Source organism: Anomaloglossus baeobatrachus, chromosome 8 (assembly GCF_048569485.1).
Source record: "Anomaloglossus baeobatrachus isolate aAnoBae1 chromosome 8, aAnoBae1.hap1, whole genome shotgun sequence".
NCBI lineage: Eukaryota > Metazoa > Chordata > Amphibia > Anura > Aromobatidae > Anomaloglossus > Anomaloglossus baeobatrachus.
The window spans coordinates 18,379,602-18,399,501 of record NC_134360.1 but is presented as its reverse complement, the minus strand read 5'-3'; the positions used below and the strand labels follow the sequence as shown (position 1 = coordinate 18,399,501).

General features: G+C 45.9%; 1 protein-coding gene across 5 annotated transcripts in view; it reads left to right on the top strand.

Annotated features, from left to right (window-relative positions):
- The window catches only part of CFAP20DC (CFAP20 domain containing), a 438,163-nt gene that overhangs the window by 56,439 nt on the left and 361,824 nt on the right, over window positions 1-19,900 (top strand). For all 5 annotated transcript variants that reach the window (XM_075321351.1, XM_075321349.1, XM_075321348.1 and 2 more), the window contains exon 5: window positions 11,345-11,417. In XM_075321351.1, the coding sequence (XP_075177466.1) occupies window positions 11,345-11,417 (73 nt within the window). The remainder of the gene's footprint in view (window positions 1-11,344; window positions 11,418-19,900) is intronic.

The following is a 19,900-nucleotide window of genomic DNA, read 5'->3' as shown; positions in this document are numbered from 1 at the left end:
GTTATTATACAGGAGGAGGTGAGCTGTGACATCACCTATTGTGAATTGTGGATCCTGTGTTATCTACTGTACATAGAGGTGCTATCAGTCATTGTACAGGAGGTGAGCTGTGACATCACCTATTGTGAATGTTGGATCCTGTGTTATCAGCTGTGTATAGAGGTGATATCAGTCATTATTATCCAGTCTGTGTTGATCATGAAACTTTTAAAAACTATTCCTTAACCCCTTCACGACCATGGACGGATCTTTCCGTCATGGATCGTGTCCCGGTAATCCCCGCCCCCTGCCGCGGGCAGGCGGCGTGGATCGGCACACATATCAGCTGTTTTCAACAGCTGACATGTGTGCCTACATGTTCCGAGTGGAATCGCATTCCACCCGGAACATTAACCCCTTAGATCTCGCTGCCAAAGTCTGGCAGCGAGATCTATATGCGCGCGGCCATCTTTTTTTCTTACCGCCGCCCCCTCCGGACGTCACGTGAGTGATCACGTGACGTTCGGTGGTTGCCATCGTAGCACAGGGTCATGTGATGACGCCTGGTGCTAAGAAGTTTCACTTTCATTCTTCCTCGGCACGGAGCAGAGGAAGAAAGAAAGTGACTGAATCTGCTGATTACAGCGGTATAGCTGTGATCAGCAGATAGCGATCAGCAATCGGATTGCTGATCGCTATAGCCCCCTAGGGGGACTAGTAAAATAAAATAAAAAAAGTAAAAAAAAAGTTTTAAAAAATTAAAAAAAAAACAAAAAACCTAAAAGTTCAAATCACCCCCCTTTCCCCCCATTGAAAATTAAAGGGTTAAAAAATAAATAAATATACACATATTTGGTATCGCCGCGTTCAGAAATGCCCGCTCTATCAAAATATAAAATCAATTAATCTGATTGGTAAACGGCGTAGTGGCAAAAAAATTCCAAACGCCAAAATTACGTTTTTTGGTCGCCGCAAGTTTTACGCAAAATGCAATAACAGGCGATCAAAACGTAGCATCTGCGCAAAAATGCTACCATTAGAAACATCAGCTCGAGACGCAAAAAATAAGCCGTCACTGAGCCATAGATCCCAAAAAATAAGAACGCTACGTGTTTTGGAAAATGGCGCAAAACGTGCGCCACTTTTATTGGACAAACTTGTGAATTTTTTTTAACCCCTTAGATACAAGTAAACCTATACATGTTTGGTGTCTACAAACTCGCACCGACCTCAGGTATCATACCCACACATCAGTTTTACCATATAGTGAACACCGTGAATAAAACATCCCAAAAACTATTGTGCCATCACACTTTTTTTGCAATTTTTCCACACTTGGAATTTTTTTGCTGCTTTCCAGTACACCATATGGTAAAACTTATGGTTTCATTTAAAAGTACAACTTGTCCCGCAAAAAACAAGCCCTCATATGGCAAGATTGACGGAAAAATAAAAAAGTTACGGCTCTCGGAAGAAGGGGAGCAAAAAACAAAAACGCAAAAACGGAAAGTGCCCCGGGGCTGAAGGGGTTAAAGAAAAAGAAGTAGGACCCTAGAGGTCAGTGTGAAAATTGCAAGATTTGTATTTTTTTTTTGTTTTTATGCAGATTGTAATATTAATAATAATAATACAGTTAGCACAAAAATCCTGATAAATATAACAGGTCACTTTCTGATAATAGATTCCAGTTAAGAGTATGAAGAGACATAAGATTTTTATTTTTTTTTGTGGACTTTCTGTTCAGATTTTTGGAGAGAAAATTCCCCAAAGGAACATTCCCAGCAAAGTGAATGAGACCTCTCTAAACTCTCCCACACGTTGTTTTGATTTTCAGGACGGATATTGACTGCTCCTCCAGATTCTTCGATCCGCAGCATGTCAATATCGCCTGCGTAAACAACGGGGATTTATTGTGATTTTTTTCTTATAGACAGGAACATGTGATTAAAGTCTACGATAAATATACGACACAGTGCAGGAAAAATAAAAATACTAATAAATAAATAATAAATTAATTAATTAATTAATTATATAGTCACCTCCTCTCCGATCCCAGCAGAGTTTCTAGGTGAGTATCTCCCCTTTTTGTATCCGACAGGGAAGCCTTTTTGTGCAGAATTCCTTGCAGAAAATTGCAGATTTGACTTCTAAAGTACCATATTTTTCGGATTATAATACGCACTTTTCCTCCCAACATTTGGGAGGAAGTTGAGAGGTGTGTCTTTGAATGTAGCTTACAGGAGAAGTTGGAGAGGGGTCACGGGAGGTGCTGTGGGCAGTGCGCTGTGTGGGCTGAAAATGGCAGAGGTGCGGGCTTCAAATAATGGCCCCCGGAGTCGGCGCATGCGCAGATGGAGCTCTCGGCTCAAGATCTCATCTGCGCATGCGCCGTCTCCGGATTCGATCTAAGAAAAATGGTATCTGGAGGTGAGATGAGACCTCAGCTCATCATTGAGCCGAGAGTGCCATCTGCACACGAGCCAACTCCGGGTGCCATGTCTTTGAAGCCCGCACCGCCGCCAGTTTGTGGATGCTCCTCCTGCCTCACAGCGCCCGCAGCGAGCATCTAGGACACTCTGCTGCACAGCCCGCAGCATCGCCCTGCTGAACCACTGCCCCGGCCTCCTGTGACCCCGCTCCTCCACCTCCAGTAAGACACCACTGGATGATAAGACGGACTCCATGCTTTTTTCCCCTTTTTTTTTCTCTATAATTGGGGTGCGTCTTAAAAACAAAAAGTACAGTAGGTGAATTTATTGGAAAGGAACATTGTTAATATTAGGAATCTATTGGGGGTCTTGGAAGTTGGACCATCACCAATCAGAAAGCGGGTAATGTCCCTTTAAAATAAAGCCAAAGACATCAAGTAGGTTAAAAAAGACAAGATGGAATCCGTTAATTTAAATCTACACCGTGTGCAGAATTATTAGGCAAGTTGTATTTTAGAGGATTTTTTTTATTATTGATCAACAACTATGTTCTCAATCAACCCAAAAGACTCATAAATATCAAAGCTTAATATTTTTGGCAGTTGGAGTGGGTTTTTTTTTAGATTTGGCTTCTTAGGAGGATTCTGTTTGTGCAGGTGACTATTACTGTGCAGAATTATTAGGCAACTTAATAAAAACCAAATCTATTCCCATCTCACTTGTTTATTTTCACCAGGTAAACCAATATAACTGCACAAAATTTAGAAATAAACATTTCTGACATGCAAAAACAAAACCCCCCAAAAAATGAATGACCAATATAGCCCCCTTTCATTCTGATGACACTCAGCAGCCGACCATCCTTACGATCAACATTGCGTGCAGCGGCCACCACAGCCTCCAGACACTGCTCCCAGAGGTGTACTGTTTTCCCTCCCTGTAGATCTCACATTTTATGAGGGACCACAGGTTCTCTATGGGGTTCAGATCAGGTGAACAAGGAGGCCATGTCATTATTTTTTCATCTTTTAGACATTTACTGGCCAGCCACTCTGTGGAGTAGTTGGATGTATGTGATGGAGCATTGTCCTGCATGAAAATCATGTTTTTCTTGATCGATACCGACTTCTTCCTGTACCACTGCTTGAAGAAGTTGTCTTCCAGAAACTGACAGTAGATCTGGGAGTTGAGCTTCACTCCATCCTCAACCCGAAAAGGTCCCACAAGCTCATCTTTGCTGATCTCAGCCCATACAAGTACCTCACCTCCACCTTGCTGGGGTCTGAGTCGGAGTGGCGCCCTCTGCCCTTTACTGATCCAGCCTCTGGCCCATCCATCAGCCCATCAAGAGTCCCTCTCATTTCATCAGTCCATAAAACCTTTGAAAAATCAGTCTTCAGATATTTCTTGGCCCAGTCTTGAGGTTTTATCTTATGTTTCTTGGTCAGAGGTGGTGGTTTTCAGCCTTCCTTACCTTGGCCATGTCCCTGAGTATCGCACACCTTGTGCTTTTTGATACTCCAGTAACGTTGCAGCTCTGAAATATGGCCAAACTGGTGGCAAGTGGCATCTTGGCAGCTTCACACTTGATTTTCCTCAATTCATGGGCAATTATTTTGTGCCTTTTTTGCCCAGCATGCTTCTTGCGACCCTGTTGGCTATTTGCCATGAAACGCTTGATTGTTCAGTGATCACGCTTCAAAAGTTTGGCAATTTCAAGACTGCTGCATCCCTCTGCAAGACATCTCACGATTTTGGACTTTTCAGAGCCCGTCAAATCTCTCTTCTGACCCATTTTGCCAAAGGATAGGACGTTGCCTAATAATTAAGCCCCCCTTATATAGGGTGTTGTGTCATTACACCGCACCCCTCCTCATTACAGAGAGGCACATCACCGGATTTACTTAATTGGTAGTTGGCTCTCAGCCTATATAGCTTGGAGTAGGACGACGTGTATAAAAAGCATCATGTGATCACAATACTCATTTGCCTAATAATTCTGCACACAGTGTATATGTATTAAGGAGAGAAATGGAAAGTGGCATAATAAAAATAGCGATGGGTGAGGAAGTCAATTCAGCCACGTTGCGGTCGGTGAAGTCTGAAAACGAGAGGCTGTATACATTTCAGGCTCGATTGATTAAGATGAGCTCATTATTGAATTCCTATAGCAATATGGCAACCAGGTTCAGTGTGAAATTACACAAGTAGTGGCCGTTTTTTAATTATTTTTATTTCAATAAACCGTCCATTATCTGTATAAAAAGGCGTCTTGTAGAGTAAGGGTCTCCAAATTAGCGGCCTTTGGACATCGTCACCCCCTCCATTACTCCAGAGTCTTTGCCCCTGTCTGTACGCCCTGATATTTCTCTGCCCAGGTGCCACGTGGTTGACAATTCAGGTCAATGAATGGCGTCCGTCCCATGTGAGGGGGACAGGAAGAGCGTCGGCGTCCTTTATATCCTTTATATCCATTTCTCTTGCTTTGAGCCGTTCGTGATCATCGGAGTCCTGGTGAACGCTTCAAAAGCCGAGACAAGCAGGAACGCACTTTTGATGCTCATTTCAGGTGTTTTTTTGATGATCCCAGAAGGACCTTTTCATTGAATTGAATTTATCCTTCTGTCAAGAAATCAAGAGTGTAAAATCTTAGAGTAAGACATTTTGCACATAAAAGAACCTATGATGTAAAGAAAAGTTTGTGCACCTCCGGATAAATTATAAAAGAAGGAAGATTTAAAGGACTTGCTCTCCTTTGTATTCTCTCCAATACATATAAATTGAGAAAAGAAGCAACTCTGAAAAATCTCCGAATTAAGAATATATCTATTAATTTATGTATACAGGACCTCTGTGCATAATGTGTCTCTATGGTTATGAAGGACGGTACCGGCCCTGAGCCACTTGGGCACCCCACTCCTTCGCCAAAGAGACTGTGTGCCGATGTGACCTCGGGTGGGGTCCATGACACTTACTGGTTTCTTCAGGCCGGTGTCCATCACCCCACTGGCAGTCATCATCATAGACAGTCATTAACTCATGCAACATCAGAGTTCGGTCAGCCAACCAGAATCGGTCACTTTTATTCTTCACACCCTTATGGCAGACATGGCCGTTCTTTTTTTCCTCTCAGTGTGGGATACCACTCCTCGACCCCCCCCCCCCCCCACACACACACTATATTAGATCTTGTCTTCAAGCTCTGGAGTCTGTGTCTCCCTTCCCCTGAGTACGTTCACCTTTGTCCGATTCTGGGCCCCGACGGCTCTCTAGCTGGACAACTCTGTAAGCCCGCCGGGGTGAGCTGTAGGCTCTGTATATCTGACCGGCCTTAGCACCGAGGCCATGTCTTCTCACACTTGAAGTTTAATCTACATTGGTCCGAGTCTCTAAGCCCGCCAGGGTGAGCCGTAGGCTCCGTATATCTGACCGGCCCTAGCACCAAGGCCACGTCTTCACACACTTGAAGTTTAATCTACACTGTGAGTTCACCGGGGTGAGCTGTAGGCTCCGTATATCTGACCGGCCCAAGCACCGAGGCCACGTCTTCTCACACTTGAACCCTAATCTTCACTGGTTGCCTCTTGACTTGAGACTTCCCTCTTGTTCACCTTCCCGCCATCGGCCAGTCCTTCCTTCCACTGCCTTAACCCTATGTTATCTATCGTCTAATCTAAAGTCGGCATACCGTTAAAGTCGACACATCTTATACTACTCAACAGTCTATAAAACATGGTAGATGTACATGGTGGGGTGCAGCCCCCCCTTACTACAGTTACAAACTAGAACCAAACCCTGCAAGTGTCCTCAATCTTCGGGAACGTGCCACTCTCTGCCTCCTGGATTCCTCCCAGCCAGGGCGTGGTGATGAATGATTGACAGTTCAGTCGAGTAGCCTCATCAAGTTGCTTTCCTGACTTGTGCACTCGCCCATACTACAAGCAGAGGCAGCAACGGAGGAGGGCAGTGGCACTAAAACTAGCCAGCTACGGGGCTTTAGAGTAGTGCAATTAGTTTGTGCCTCTCTCCTTGCCTAGGAGACTGGTCACTACTGATGGACTGCAGAGGTGGCCGGTAACTGAGCAACAGCAAGCAGTACACAATACAATAAAAAATCCTTCGGTTCTTAAGAAATTAGATGAATTTTAATAATAAGTAAATTACAAATTTGCTTGTTTTTACTTTGCAGTTTTTCCATTTTTGATGTTGCGAGAACGAGGTTTAGGCTGTGTTCACATCTTGCTTTTTTGCTGCTGCATTCCTGCTCTCTTGGCAGTAAAAAAGCTGCTTCCAAAAAGCAGGGTTTATCGAGTATTTGCTGCTTTATTTGCTGCTTTTTTAGCTGCATTTTTAACCTCCGGCGCCTACTGGTGTACATGCACGTTCCTGTCCAAACTGTAGGAAACAGGTTTCATGAAGGTGGCATGAAGGCCCGACGTCCTGCAATGGGACTGGAGCTGAGAGCTCATCATCATGTAGGTTGATTGGCATTCACCAAAATGGTCAGGTCTACCATTGCCACCCCATTCTTTCAGGCATGAGAGCAGATGCACACTGAGCAAGTGAGACAGCTATAAAATTGTCTGGAGACGCCATGGTGGATGTTCTGCAACCTGGAACATGCTTCCAATATGGCCGGTTTGGTCGTCGGTCTGTGATGGTTGTCATAAATGATCATTCTTAAGCGGGCTTTACACGCTACGATATTGCTAGCAATTGCTAGCGATATCGTACGCAAAAGCACCCGCCCCTGTCGTGTGTGCGATATCGTGTGATCGCTGCCGCAACGAACATTATCGCTATGGCAGCGTCACACGCACTTACCTGGTCGGCGTCGCTGTGACTGCTGAACAATCCCTCCCTCAAGGGGGAGGTACGTTCGTCATCACAGCGACGTCACTAAGCGGCCGGCCAATCAAAGCGGAGGGGCGGAGATGAGCGGGACGTAACATCCCGCCCACCTTCTTCCTTCCGCATTGCGGCCGGCGGCAGGTAAGGAGACGATCCTCGCTCCTGCGGGGTCACACATAGCGATGTGTGCTGCCGCAGGAGCGACGAACCACATCGATAATCAACCATTACCGATTTTTGGTTTTGGGACGACCTCTCCATGGTGAACGATTTTCCCCTTTTTTGAGGTCGCTTACGGTCGCTGGTCAGTGTCACACGCTGCGATATCGTTAATGGCGCCGGATGTGTGTCACTAACAACGTTACCCCGACGATAAAACATTAACGATATCGTAGCGTGTAAAGTCCCCCTTAGGTTCCGGGATCAAATTGTTCGACCTTACACTGGTCCCTGGGCTTCTTTGTGCGCAGGATGGTTTCCGGCCAACGTTTAGGCAATTCCTGGATGTTGAAGGCATGGATGTCATTGACTTTCCCTCATATTCTCTAGACTTGAATCCAGTTGAGATCTTTTGCTTCTTTAGGCATCAGTGCATCCTACAAGTGGCACCACAGACTTGTCCAGGAGCTCACCGATTTCTGATCCATGTCTGGGAGAAGATCCACCAGGAAAACATCCTCCATCTTATCTGGATCATAACTGGACTGCACAGAGCCTTATCTTATCTGGATCATAACTGGACTGCACAGAGCCTTAATGAGTAGCCATGATGACACTTTTGCACATTGGATCCACTTGTCATTTCAACTTTGTACTTCGATTTTGGAGATGATTTGGAATCCAGCCCTTACACGGTTATTGTTTTGGGACCCATTGTCTGCTCATACACCACAATTTATGTCAGTAAAGATTTTCACATTGAATCTTTCGTTCATCGAGGTCCGATGTGCGATTTAAGCCTTCCTTTAATGTTTTTTAAGCAGTGTATTGTCACGATTCCTCTATGCAGAGCGTCTTGCAGACTAGAAGATGCTCTGCTGCGCTTTCCTGGACTACAGACCTGGTGGTGACACGATTCCTCTGCGCAGGCCACCTTGCAGACTAGAAGATGCTCTGCTGCGTTTTCCTGGACTGCAGACCTGGTGATGACATCATTCCTCTGTGCAGAGCATCTTGCAGACTAGAAGATGCTCTGCTACACTCTCCTAGACTACAGGCCTGGTGGTGACACGATTCCTCTGCGCAGGGCATCTTGTAGACTAGAAGATGCTCTGCTGCGCTTTCCTGGACTGCAGACCTGGTGGTGACACGATTCCTCTGCGCAGAGCATCTTGCCTTAGGAGATGCTCTGCTGCACTTCCCTGAGCTACTGAGATGGCAGCTTGATTGACAGCTCAGGTTCCATGTTGGTGCTGATTACTCAGGTGTTCCATCTTCCTGGTAATTGCTCAGGCTTCTTTACTGAGCATGCTCGCCCAGAACCTTGCCAGTTGTATTTTCTGGTTATGCAGTTGTTCTATTAGCTTGTGTCTCTGATCTTTGTTTGCTGACCCCCGGACCGTTATTTGACTCCTCTCTGCCCGCTCTCCGTTCTTGTCGTGACCTCCTGCCTTCTGACTTCGGCCCGTTACCTGACCACATCTCTGTTTTCTCCCTGAATCTATTATGCGCTCTTCTGGACTTCTGACCCTCGGATTGTAACCTGACCACGCCTCTGTTTACTCCCTGTGATCATACGTGTCCTCCTGTTACCAGACCCCGGCTTTCCTGACTACTCTTCTGTCTATACTATCTGTAAGTAGTGACTGCATCAAATATATAATATAAATAAATAACATAAAAATGCAAAAACAGAAATAGTTTGTGAAGAAACAAAATAATACATTAGTAATATATAAAATCTCTGAAATAATGACTGTGTTTTATCTATGAGATATCTCATCGGAAGAGCTCTTGGCTCTGGCTTTGCTCCTTGATATTCCTTCATTTATAGGACCCTGGAGAGTTTGTATCGATGCATTATTTTTCATACACAATGTGACATATAGTGATATTACTGTATCTCTAAAAGGGATTCATTGTACATGTGCAGTCCTTGTCTCCGCAGCCGGCTTTTACTGCTGAGAGCCTCAACAATATATTTTCCTCTGTGTCTATAGATTCCTGAGTGGAGTAATAATAATCCCAAATGGCTCTTGATACATCTTATGACTTGTGATACACGGAGATACAAGTGGAATGACGATGAAGTGGGAATCAATCCGAGAGTGACGCAGACTTTCTTCACTCTCGCCCCACTAACATCTATCATGTTCTTTGCTTTACAATAAGATGAAGATGTGTTTTAACCCCTTAGTTATCAGTCAGTGCATATTATTGTGAGGACAATAGTGATGAGCGGGCACTACCATGCTCGGGTGCTCAGTACTGGTAACTAGTGATGAGCGGGCACTACCATGCTCGGGTGCTCTGTACTCGTACCTAGTGATGAGCGGGCACTACCATGCTCGGGTGCTCTGTACTTGTGCCTAGTGATGAGTGGGCACTACCATGCTTGGGTGCTCAGTACTTGTAGCTAGTGATGAGCGGGCACTACCATGCTCGGGTGCTCTGTACTCGTACCTAGTGATGAGCGGGCACTACCATGCTCAGTACTCGTAACTCGTAGTGATGAGCGGGCACTACCATGCTCGAGTGCTCAGTACTTGTAACTAGTGATGAGCAGGCACTACCATGCTCGGGTGCTCAGTACTGGTAACTAGTGATGAGCGGGCACTACCATGCTCGGGTGCTCAGTACTGGTAACTAGTGATGAGAGAGCACTACCATGCTCGGGTGCTCAGTACTGGTAACTAGTGATGAGAGAGCACTACCATGCTCGGGTGCTCAGTACTGGTAACTAGTGATGAGCGGGCACTACCATGCTCGGGTGCTCAGTACTGGTAACTAGTGATGAGCGGGCACTACCATGCTCAGGTGCTCAGTACTGGTAACTAGTGATGAGCGGGCACTACCATGCTCGGGTGATCAGTACTGGTAACTAGTGATGAGCGGGCACTACCATGCTCAGTACTCGTAACTCGTAGTGATGAGTGAGTACTTTCATGGTCAATTGCTCAGTTCATAGACAGGTTAGCAAGAGTTAATCTTTGCTGGTCTGCTTGTGAGTCATCTTTGATCACATGTTGTGGGTGAGCCTATCACATCTGCTCGCCTCTTATATATGCTGGCTGGACACTTCCATTATTGCCAGCTATAGTTTATCTTAGCTGGTCTGGGGTGAGGTGTTGAGATCCAGACTATCTGGTTGTTGTTATACTTGTTGCTGTGTGTGGTTGTGGAGTTAATCCTTGTTGTCTTTTTGTCGCTACCTTTCTGCTCTTCCTTTTCTCCTGAGTCTCTCATTGTTCATTCCTGTGTGTTTGCAGTGTGTCAGAGTTTTGGTTTTCCCCTGTCTGTCTTAATCTGTGTTTCCATCTCTCCTGCCCCATCCTTCCCTGATGTGAGAAGGGAATCAGATCAGTTCTGGTCAGGAGCTTAGCCAGGTACGTGACTCAGGCAGCTCCACCATTAGGGGTAACTCTAAGGTTAGCCATAGCCTAGGGGCCACTAGCGTGAGGGATAGTATAGGAGTCCCCTGTCACTCGCTTTCCTATAGTGACATTGTGACAATCCCATTCACACCACTGATTAGCAGCTTACATGGCAGCAGGTTTACTAGCCCTTTAGTAATAATCTCGTCTGAATAACACAATGATTTTATAAAACCCACACTAATGAGCCCAGTAAGTGATCAGGGTCTCTGCCCCTTCATCATGCTGCTGTCAGATTAGTTTTCTGACAGATTCCCGTTACAGGAGTCACACTGGGTAGATCCGGTGAGGTGTGATATGAGTCTTTCTGGGACATTTGTCGTATAGATAGGATGTCTTACGTCTGTGCACAGTGTCCGCCGCTGGAAGGTTCTCGTTAAATCCTCCGGGTATTAATTGATTCCCTTATGGAAATGATGTTGGAACTTGCATTCATCAATATATCAAACATTAAACTTGGCTCAATCTTTTGTCTTTCGTTGGCATCCTCAGTTGGACTGATCCAGAGGTTCCTGATCCTGCAGATCTACGTCCCGCTAGGACAAGATTTCTCCGCTGAACTCCTGTGAGTAAAAGAAGCCTCTGCATAATTTCTCCACTAAAGGCACTTGATCAATTGATTTAGTACCGGCGACCATTAACGGCTCCTGGAACGTTTCATGATAGAAGTTAGCGGTAATTAAAGTATAACGGCACTTCCAGGTGACTCTTCAGAATCAGCTGTCGTGCGTCTACACGAGGAACAAGACTTAATCTCTGACTTTTACCCTCCAAGATTATTTCTCTCTCTCTGTTCATGTCTCCTTCCAGCTTGCCCTCCCCCCCATAGACTTCTTGTCACACTGTCACGTGTGTAGGGGCAGTCACAGGGCCAGTTCCCATCTTTTCATCTAGAACATGCACTTTAAACGGGTTTCTTCCTTTTAACACTCGTGGGGTTAATGCACTTTCTTTTGCAGCAGCAAACTGCTCAGCTGGCAGTAATTAATCAAGCCCTCTGCTTCCTGGGTATTGTGCTGGTTATTCTATTCATTTAGGAGCTAGCCTGGGAGCAGAGGGGATGTGGAGCTTGCTGCTGTGCTATCTGCTGCTGTTTGTGGAAGTTTTTTCTTTTTGTTCTTCCTTCCTTCCCTTATTATTACCTATCTGTATTTCTTGTATTGCTCCTGGTGTAGGTTAATTTTCCTGTTTGTCATACCTTGTTGGTGGTTTTTTGGGGGATTTCCGTCCCAGTCAGTCAGTGTGGTGGGGACATAGTCGGCAGGGCCTGGACAGGAGACAGGGCTACCCTGGAGGCTCGATCCTGACTACCATCTAGTCTATCATCAGGATAAGGCTTAGGACAGGGTTCCAGACTTATGCGGGCGTCACATGAGACGATCTATCGTGCGATATGTCGTTGGGGGTCACGGTTTTCGTGACGCACAATCGGCATAGCTTGCGACGTCGTCCCGTGTGACGCCTATGAGCGTCTGTAAACGATCGCAAATCGGTTGCGAATCGTGTACAGGTCACTCATTTTTAAAAAATTGTTTATTCTACTTTGCGCCGGTTGTTCATCTTACCCGCGGTAGCACACATCGCTCCGTGTGACACCCCGGGGAAGATGAACACAGCTTACCTGCATCCCGCGGCTCCCACCGGCTATGCGGAAGGAAGGAGGTGAGCGGGATGTTTATGTCCCGCTCATCTCCAGTCCTCAGCTTCTATTGGCCGGCCGCTGTGTGACGTCGCTGTGACGCCTAACGTCCCTCCCCCTTCAGGAAGTGGATGTTCGTCGCCCACAGCGAGGTCGCTCAGCAGGTAAGTACGTGTGACGGCGGTTTAACCACTTTGTGCGCCACGGGCAACTAATTGCCCGTGACGCACAAACGACGGGGACGGGTACGATCGCTCATTCAATCGCACAATAGATCGTACCGTGTGAAGCCCGCATTAGGGTCAGCCTATTAGCTCCTATACCATCCTTACTGTCCCATTACACTTCTATAGGCAGAAGGCGTTATTATTCCTCACTGTAGACAGAGCTGTAGACAGATTCGAGGAGTTTTAGGGAGGGAGTGCAGGAGAGAAGACTAGACTAATAAGTGGGGATGGAACATTCTCTGATAACATATAGAGGAGTACAAATGTTCTTATCTCTTGTATTATTTATTTATGAAGACAATGTGGTATAGTTACCATTGAAGATAATTTAACTGCTATTTTCAAACTATCAGTATATTTGGAGAATTCTTCAGATATAACATGAACATGTTTGTCGTAATGAACAAATCAGCATTTGCAAATGTACCATGTTTCCTATCAGACAGTATATCACTGTGTACTAAAGATATGGTGTGATATATGGACCACAAGCGTAAAAGACATATATATATATATATATATATATACAGTTAGGTCCAGAAATATTTGGACAGTGACACAATTTTCGCGAGTTGGGCTCTGCATGCCACCACATTGGATTTGAAATGAAACCTCTACAACAGAATTCAAGTGCAGATTGTAACGTTTAATTTGAAGGTTTGAACAAAAATATCTGATAGAAATTGTAGGAATTGTCACATTTCTTTACAAACACTCCACATTTTAGGAGGTCAAAAGTAATTGGACAAATAAACCAAACCCAAACAAAATATTTTTATTTTCAATATTTTGTTGCGAATCCTTTGGAGGCAATCACTGCCTTAAGTCTGGAACCCATGGACATCACCAAACGCTGGGTTTCCTCCTTCTTAATGCTTTGCCAGGCTTTTACAGCCGCAGCCTTCAGGTCTTGCTTGTTTGTGGGTCTTTCCGTCTTAAGTCTGGATTTGAGCAAGTGAAATGCATGCTCAATTGGGTTAAGATCTGGTGATTGACTTGGCCATTGCAGAATGTTCCACTTTTTTGCACTCATTAACTCCTGGGTAGCTTTGGCTGTATGCTTGGGGTCATTGTCCATCTGTACTATGAAGCGCCGTCCGATCAACTTTGCGGCATTTGGCTGAATCTGGGCTGAAAGTACATCCCGGTACACTTCAGAATTCATCCGGCTACTCTTGTCTGCTGTTATGTCATCAATAAACACAAGTGACCCATTGCCATTGAAAACCATGCATGCCCATGCCATCACGTTGCCTCCACCATGTTTTACAGAGGATGTGGTGTGCCTTGGATCATGTGCCGTTCCCTTTCTTCTCCAAACTTTTTTCTTCCCATCATTCTGGTACAGGTTGATCTTTGTCTCATCTGTCCATACAATACTTTTCCAGAACTGAGCTGGCTTCATGAGGTGTTTTTCAGCAAATTTAACTCTGGCCTGTCTATTTTTGGAATTGATGAATGGTTTGCATCTAGATGTGAACCCTTTGTATTTACTTTCATGGAGTCTTCTCTTTACTGTTGACTTAGAGACAGATACACCTACTTCACTGAGAGTGTTCTGGACTTCAGTTGATGTTGTGAACGGGTTCTTCTTCACCAAAGAAAGTATTCGGCGATCATCCACCACTGTTGTCATCCGTGGACGCCCAGGCCTTTTTGAGTTCCCAAGCTCACCAGTCAATTCCTTTTTTCTCAGAATGTACCCGACTGTTGATTTTGCTACTCCAAGCATGTCTGCTACCTCTCTGATGGATTTTTTCTTTTTTTTCAGCCCCAGGATGTTCTGCTTCACCTCAATTGAGAGTTCCTTAGACCGCATGTTGTCTGGTCACAGCAACAGCTTCCAAATGCAAAACCACACACCTGTAATCAACCCCAGACCTTTTAACTACTTCATTGATTACAGGTTAACGAGGGAGATGCCTTCAGAGTTAATTGCAGCCCTTAGTGTCCCTTGTCCAATTACTTTTGGTCCCTTGAAAAAGAGGAGGCTATGCATTACAGAGCTATGATTCCTAAACCCTTTCTCCGATTTGGATGTGAAAACTCTCATATTGCAGCTGGGAGTGTGCACTTTCAGCCCATATTATATATATAATTGTATTTCTGAACATGTTTTTGTAAACAGCTAAAATAACAAAACTTGTGTCACTGTCCAAATATTTCTGGCCCTGACTGTATATATATATATACAGCGGGGGAAATAAGTATTGAACATGTCACCAATTTTCCAAGTAAATATATTTTTAAAGCTGCTATTGACATGACTTTCTCACCAAGTGTCAGTAACAACCCATCCAATCCACACAAAAACAAATGGAAAGTCCTGACACCAACTGAAACCTACCAGTAATTTGAAAGCAATCCTACAATTAATGATAAATGATACAGTGTAAAAGTATTGGACACGTTACTGAAATGCATTTCATACTTCGTACAAAAGCCTTTGTTGGTGATGAAGCTTCCGGACGCCTCCTGTACTGTGACACTCGTCGCCTGCATTGCTCAGGTGGATTTTTGCCCATTCTTCCACGCACACTCCTCACATCCTGCAGGTTCCGGCTCCTTATATGATCTCTGAGCTTTAGTTCCTTCCATACATTTTCTATTGGATTCAGCTCTGGTGATCGGCTCAGCCATTCTAGTAGATTTATTTTCTTTCTCTGAAACCAGTTGAAAGCCTCCTTGACCGTGTGTTTGGGATCATTAATTGCTGAATGAAATGAGTAGTGACGTGGCTTTATAGGCGCTTGTAACCCAATAAAAATGTAACCTTTTTTGTAAAGATCCAGTGTGCCAGTCATGAGAAATCTAACATAGGAACAATATGCAAACTTAGGGGTACTTTGCACGTTGCGACATTGCTAGCCGATGCTTGCGATGCCGAGCGCGATAGTCCCCGCCCCCGTCGCACATGCGATATCTTGTGATAGCTGCCGTAGCGAACATTATCGCTAAGGCAGCTTCACACACACTTACCTGCCCGGCGACCCGCCTCCTTCCTAAGGGGGCGTGTAGTGCGGTGTCACAGCGACGTCACATGGCAGGCGGCCAATAGAAGCGGAGGGGCAGAGATGAGCGGGACGTAAACATCCCGCCCACCTCCTTCCTTCCGCATTGGCGGTGGAGGCAGGTAAGGAGATGTTCCTCGCTCCTGCGGCTTCATACACAGCGATGTGTGCTGCCACAGGAACGAGGAACAACATCGTATCTCCTATTGGTGTGACATTATGGAAATGACCAACACTACACAGATCACTGATTTTCTACGCTTTTGCGATCGTTTATCGGCGCATCTAGGCTTTACACGTTACGACGTCGTTACCGACGCCAGATGTGCGTCACTTTCGATTTGACCCCGACGATATCGCAGGTGCGATGTCACAACGTGCAAAGTACCCCTTAGTCTGGGAGTGCAATGGGGCGTGTCAATGCCCTTGGAGATGAAGAGATCCAAGTGCATAGACACGCATCCAGTGCGCTTCCAGCCTAATTTGCATATGACTTATACACAAAAAATGTGATCACGTATACATCAGATGTCTACAAAAAAATGTTTTTAATATTATATTACACTTGTAATGCACATGGCCGATGTAGAGGCAGCGAGTGGGAATAGTGAACAAACGGGACTACAGGGGGACCCATCCTTACCCTTTAATAGGAGGGGTTTAACTAAGCACTTACCGCTATGTGGATGCCAGGTATCACTCCCAGGGCAGTGACCGGGACTGTGACAGCTGACCCACAGAACAGGAGATGGACTCAGGCATGAACACATGTGCAGGCGGGATGGCTGAGGCAGACAGGAGAGCAGATACGGACAGGTATGATAGGCAGGGCAGGGACAAATAGGTATGGGAAAACAGACTCCGGAACAGGCGATGAGACAGGTGCACTAAAGTTGTAGCTCAGGCACCTTCCCTAATGGGAGGGTGCTTTAAATACACAGTGCCTGTCAGCCATAGGCTGAGAGGCAATTCTGGGAAATGGCGTGCCGGCCCTTTAAGAGCAGGGCCGGTGTGCACCGCGCCATAAGTGCAATAACTGCATTCCATAGAGGGCTTGTACGGCGTGCACCAGCCCCAGGGGGAGAGGGAGGCAGACAAGCACATGGGCGACCACAGAGCTGCGAGGAGGATACAACCCACAGGCGGCGGTGAGTAAGTTAATGTCCCTATAGGGACGCCGGTGCTACAACACTGTACAAAAATATAAAAGCAACACTTTTTTGTTTTTTAGCCCATTTTTCATGAGCTGAACTCTAAGATCTAAGACTTTTTCTAAGTGCACAAAAGGCCTTTTACCCCACATTTTAGAGGGGCCTTTTATTATGGCCAGCCTAAGGCACATACCCTTAGGGGTACTTTGCACACTACGACATCGCAAGCCGATTGCTGCGATGCCGAGCGCGATAGTCCCCGCCCCCGTCGCAGCTGCGATATCTTGTGACTGCTGCCGTAGCGAACATTATCGCTACGGCAGCTTCACACGCACTTACCTGCCCTCCGACATCGCTCTGGCCGGAGCGATGTCTCTTCCTAAGGAGGCGGGTCGTGCGGCGTCACAGCGACGTCACACGGCAGGCAGCCAATAGAAGCAGAGGGGCGGAGATGAGCAGGACGTAAACATCCCGCCCACCTCCTTCCTTCCGCATTGGCGTTGGAGGCAGGTAAGGAGATGTTCCTCGCTCCTGCGGCTTCATACACAGCGATGTGTGCTGCCGCAGGAACGAGGAACAACATCGTAACATCGGTCCTTCCGAAATTATGTAAATGACCGACGCTACACCGATCATACGATTTCGATGCTTTTGCGCTCGTTAATCGTATGAAAAACACACACTCCGATGTCGACAGCGACACCGGATGTGCGTCACTTTCGATTTGACCCCACCGACATCGCACCTGCGATGTTGTAGTGTGCAAAGTACCCCTTAGTCTCATCCTTCCTCCTTTTTTGATAGGATTTTTTAAGAATCCGTTCCTAAAGTTGTATCCATGTAGGAGTAAATAGTCAGAGGCTATATGGTCCTTCCCTATACAGTCCTGCCATATAAGGCCCTGCCCTATATGGCCCTGCCCTGTATGGTTCTGCCCTATACAGTCCTGCCATATATGGTCCTGCCCTATATGGTAGTGCCTAATATGGTCCTGCCCTATGTGGTCCTGCCCTATACGGTCCTGCTCTATACAGTCCTGCCCTATATGGTCCTGCCCTATACAGTCCGGCCCTATACGGTTATCCACTATATTGCTCTGTCCTATATGGTCTTGCCCTATACAGTGCTGCCCTATATGGTCCTGCCCTATATGGTCCTCCTCTATATTGTCCTGCTTATACGATTCTGCCCTATACGGTCTTGCCCTTTACCGTCCTGCCCTATATGGTCCTGCCCTATATGGTCCTGCCCTATACAGTCCTGCCCTGTACGGTCCTCTATATTGTCCTGCCCTATATGGTCCTGCTCTATACAGTCCTGACCTATATGGTCCTGCCCTATATGGTCCTGCCCTATATGGCCCTGCCCTATATGATCCTGCCCTATACGGTCCTGCCCTATACGGTCCTGCCCTATACGGTCCTGCCCTATACGGTCCTGCCCTATATGGTCCTGCCCTATATGATCCTTCCCTACATAGTCCTGCCCTATACAGTCCTGCCTATACAGTCCTGCCCTACACGGTCCTGCCCTATACAGTCCTGCCCTATATGGTCCTGACCTATACGGTCCTGCCCTATATGATCCTGCCCTATATAGTCCTGCCCTATACGGTCCTGCCCTATAACGGTCCTGCCCTTATACAGTCCTGCCCTATATGGTCCTGCCCTATATGATCCTTCCCTACATAGTCCTGCCCTATACAGTCCTGCCCCTATACAGTCCTGCCCTATACGGTCCTGCCCTATACAGTCCTGCCCTATACAGTCCTGCCCTATATGATCCTGCCCTATACAGTCCTGTCCTGTACAGTCCTGCCCTATATGGTCCTGCCCTATATGGTCCTGCCCTATATAGTCCTGCCCTGTACAGTCCTGCCCTGTACAGTCCTGCCCTGTACAGTCCTGCCCTATACAGTCCTGCCCTATATGGTTATGCCCTATACGGTCCTACCCTATACGGTCCTGCCCTATACGGTCCTGCCCTATATGGTTATGCCCTATACGGTCCTGCCCCTTTAAAACTGATAGAGATAATTTTGTAATGATTTCACATTTCTCGGAACGAAAACGCGCCTAAAACAATGTATCCTCATCATCAGCTCAAAGCAGCTGAGCTAATCCAAAGGGCACAAACAAAAAAAAAGAAACTGTTTTTCACGTTTCAGCGTAAATCCTGCGTTCACGTGTTGTGCAGCGTGTGTGTGTAGTGTTTGCATACAGATGAACACGTCCGCTTCAAGGTTGATTTGATCCTTTGCATTCCGCTGCATAAACAGGCGCGAGCCGCACAAGGCCGTTCATCATTGAAGGAAAATGGCAAACGAAGAGCGTCCTTCATATCCGGATTGTTATGCGGAAAAAAAAATCACAATTTAGGCAAAAGAATTAATGTATTCATCTTCCTTTCTGAGCGCTCTGATAGGGGAGAAGTTCTCTGAGACGCGGCGACATCTGATCACTAATTTTATTTTCTATATCACATATATGACTAATCGCAGCCATCTGCCCGGTATACGGCGCCGTCTACTATACAGTCGCTAATTACTGGCTGTTTACTTCAGATTCGTGGCTCCTTCCATACAGAAAATGATAAAAAATGTACAGCTCCTGAGCCAGTAGCGGTGTTTTTAAGGACACGATGGACTTGCCCATACATATTGATAAGCGCAACGTATTCATTCTGCTCCCTATTAGTCACTGCCAAAGCCGGGGCCAATGTGCCGAAGCTGTATCCAAAAGCCTCCCGCTGCGGTCTACGTTCCCAGCACGCTACATAAGACCTATGCTACATCATCTACAATGTTACGTCTCCTTTATATCTGTTTATTTCATTTTATTAGTTTGAAAATAAGACCTTATTGCTAATTTTAATACTATACACTAAAAAAAAATCCCAAATTTCGAAGCACGTAGAAGATATGGAGGAGAACAGCAAATACTGAGTAATTCTGGTACAAGGGAGTGGGGCTGGGATTCAGAAACTTCTCTCAAAATCAGACAGAAAATTCAATTCGGATC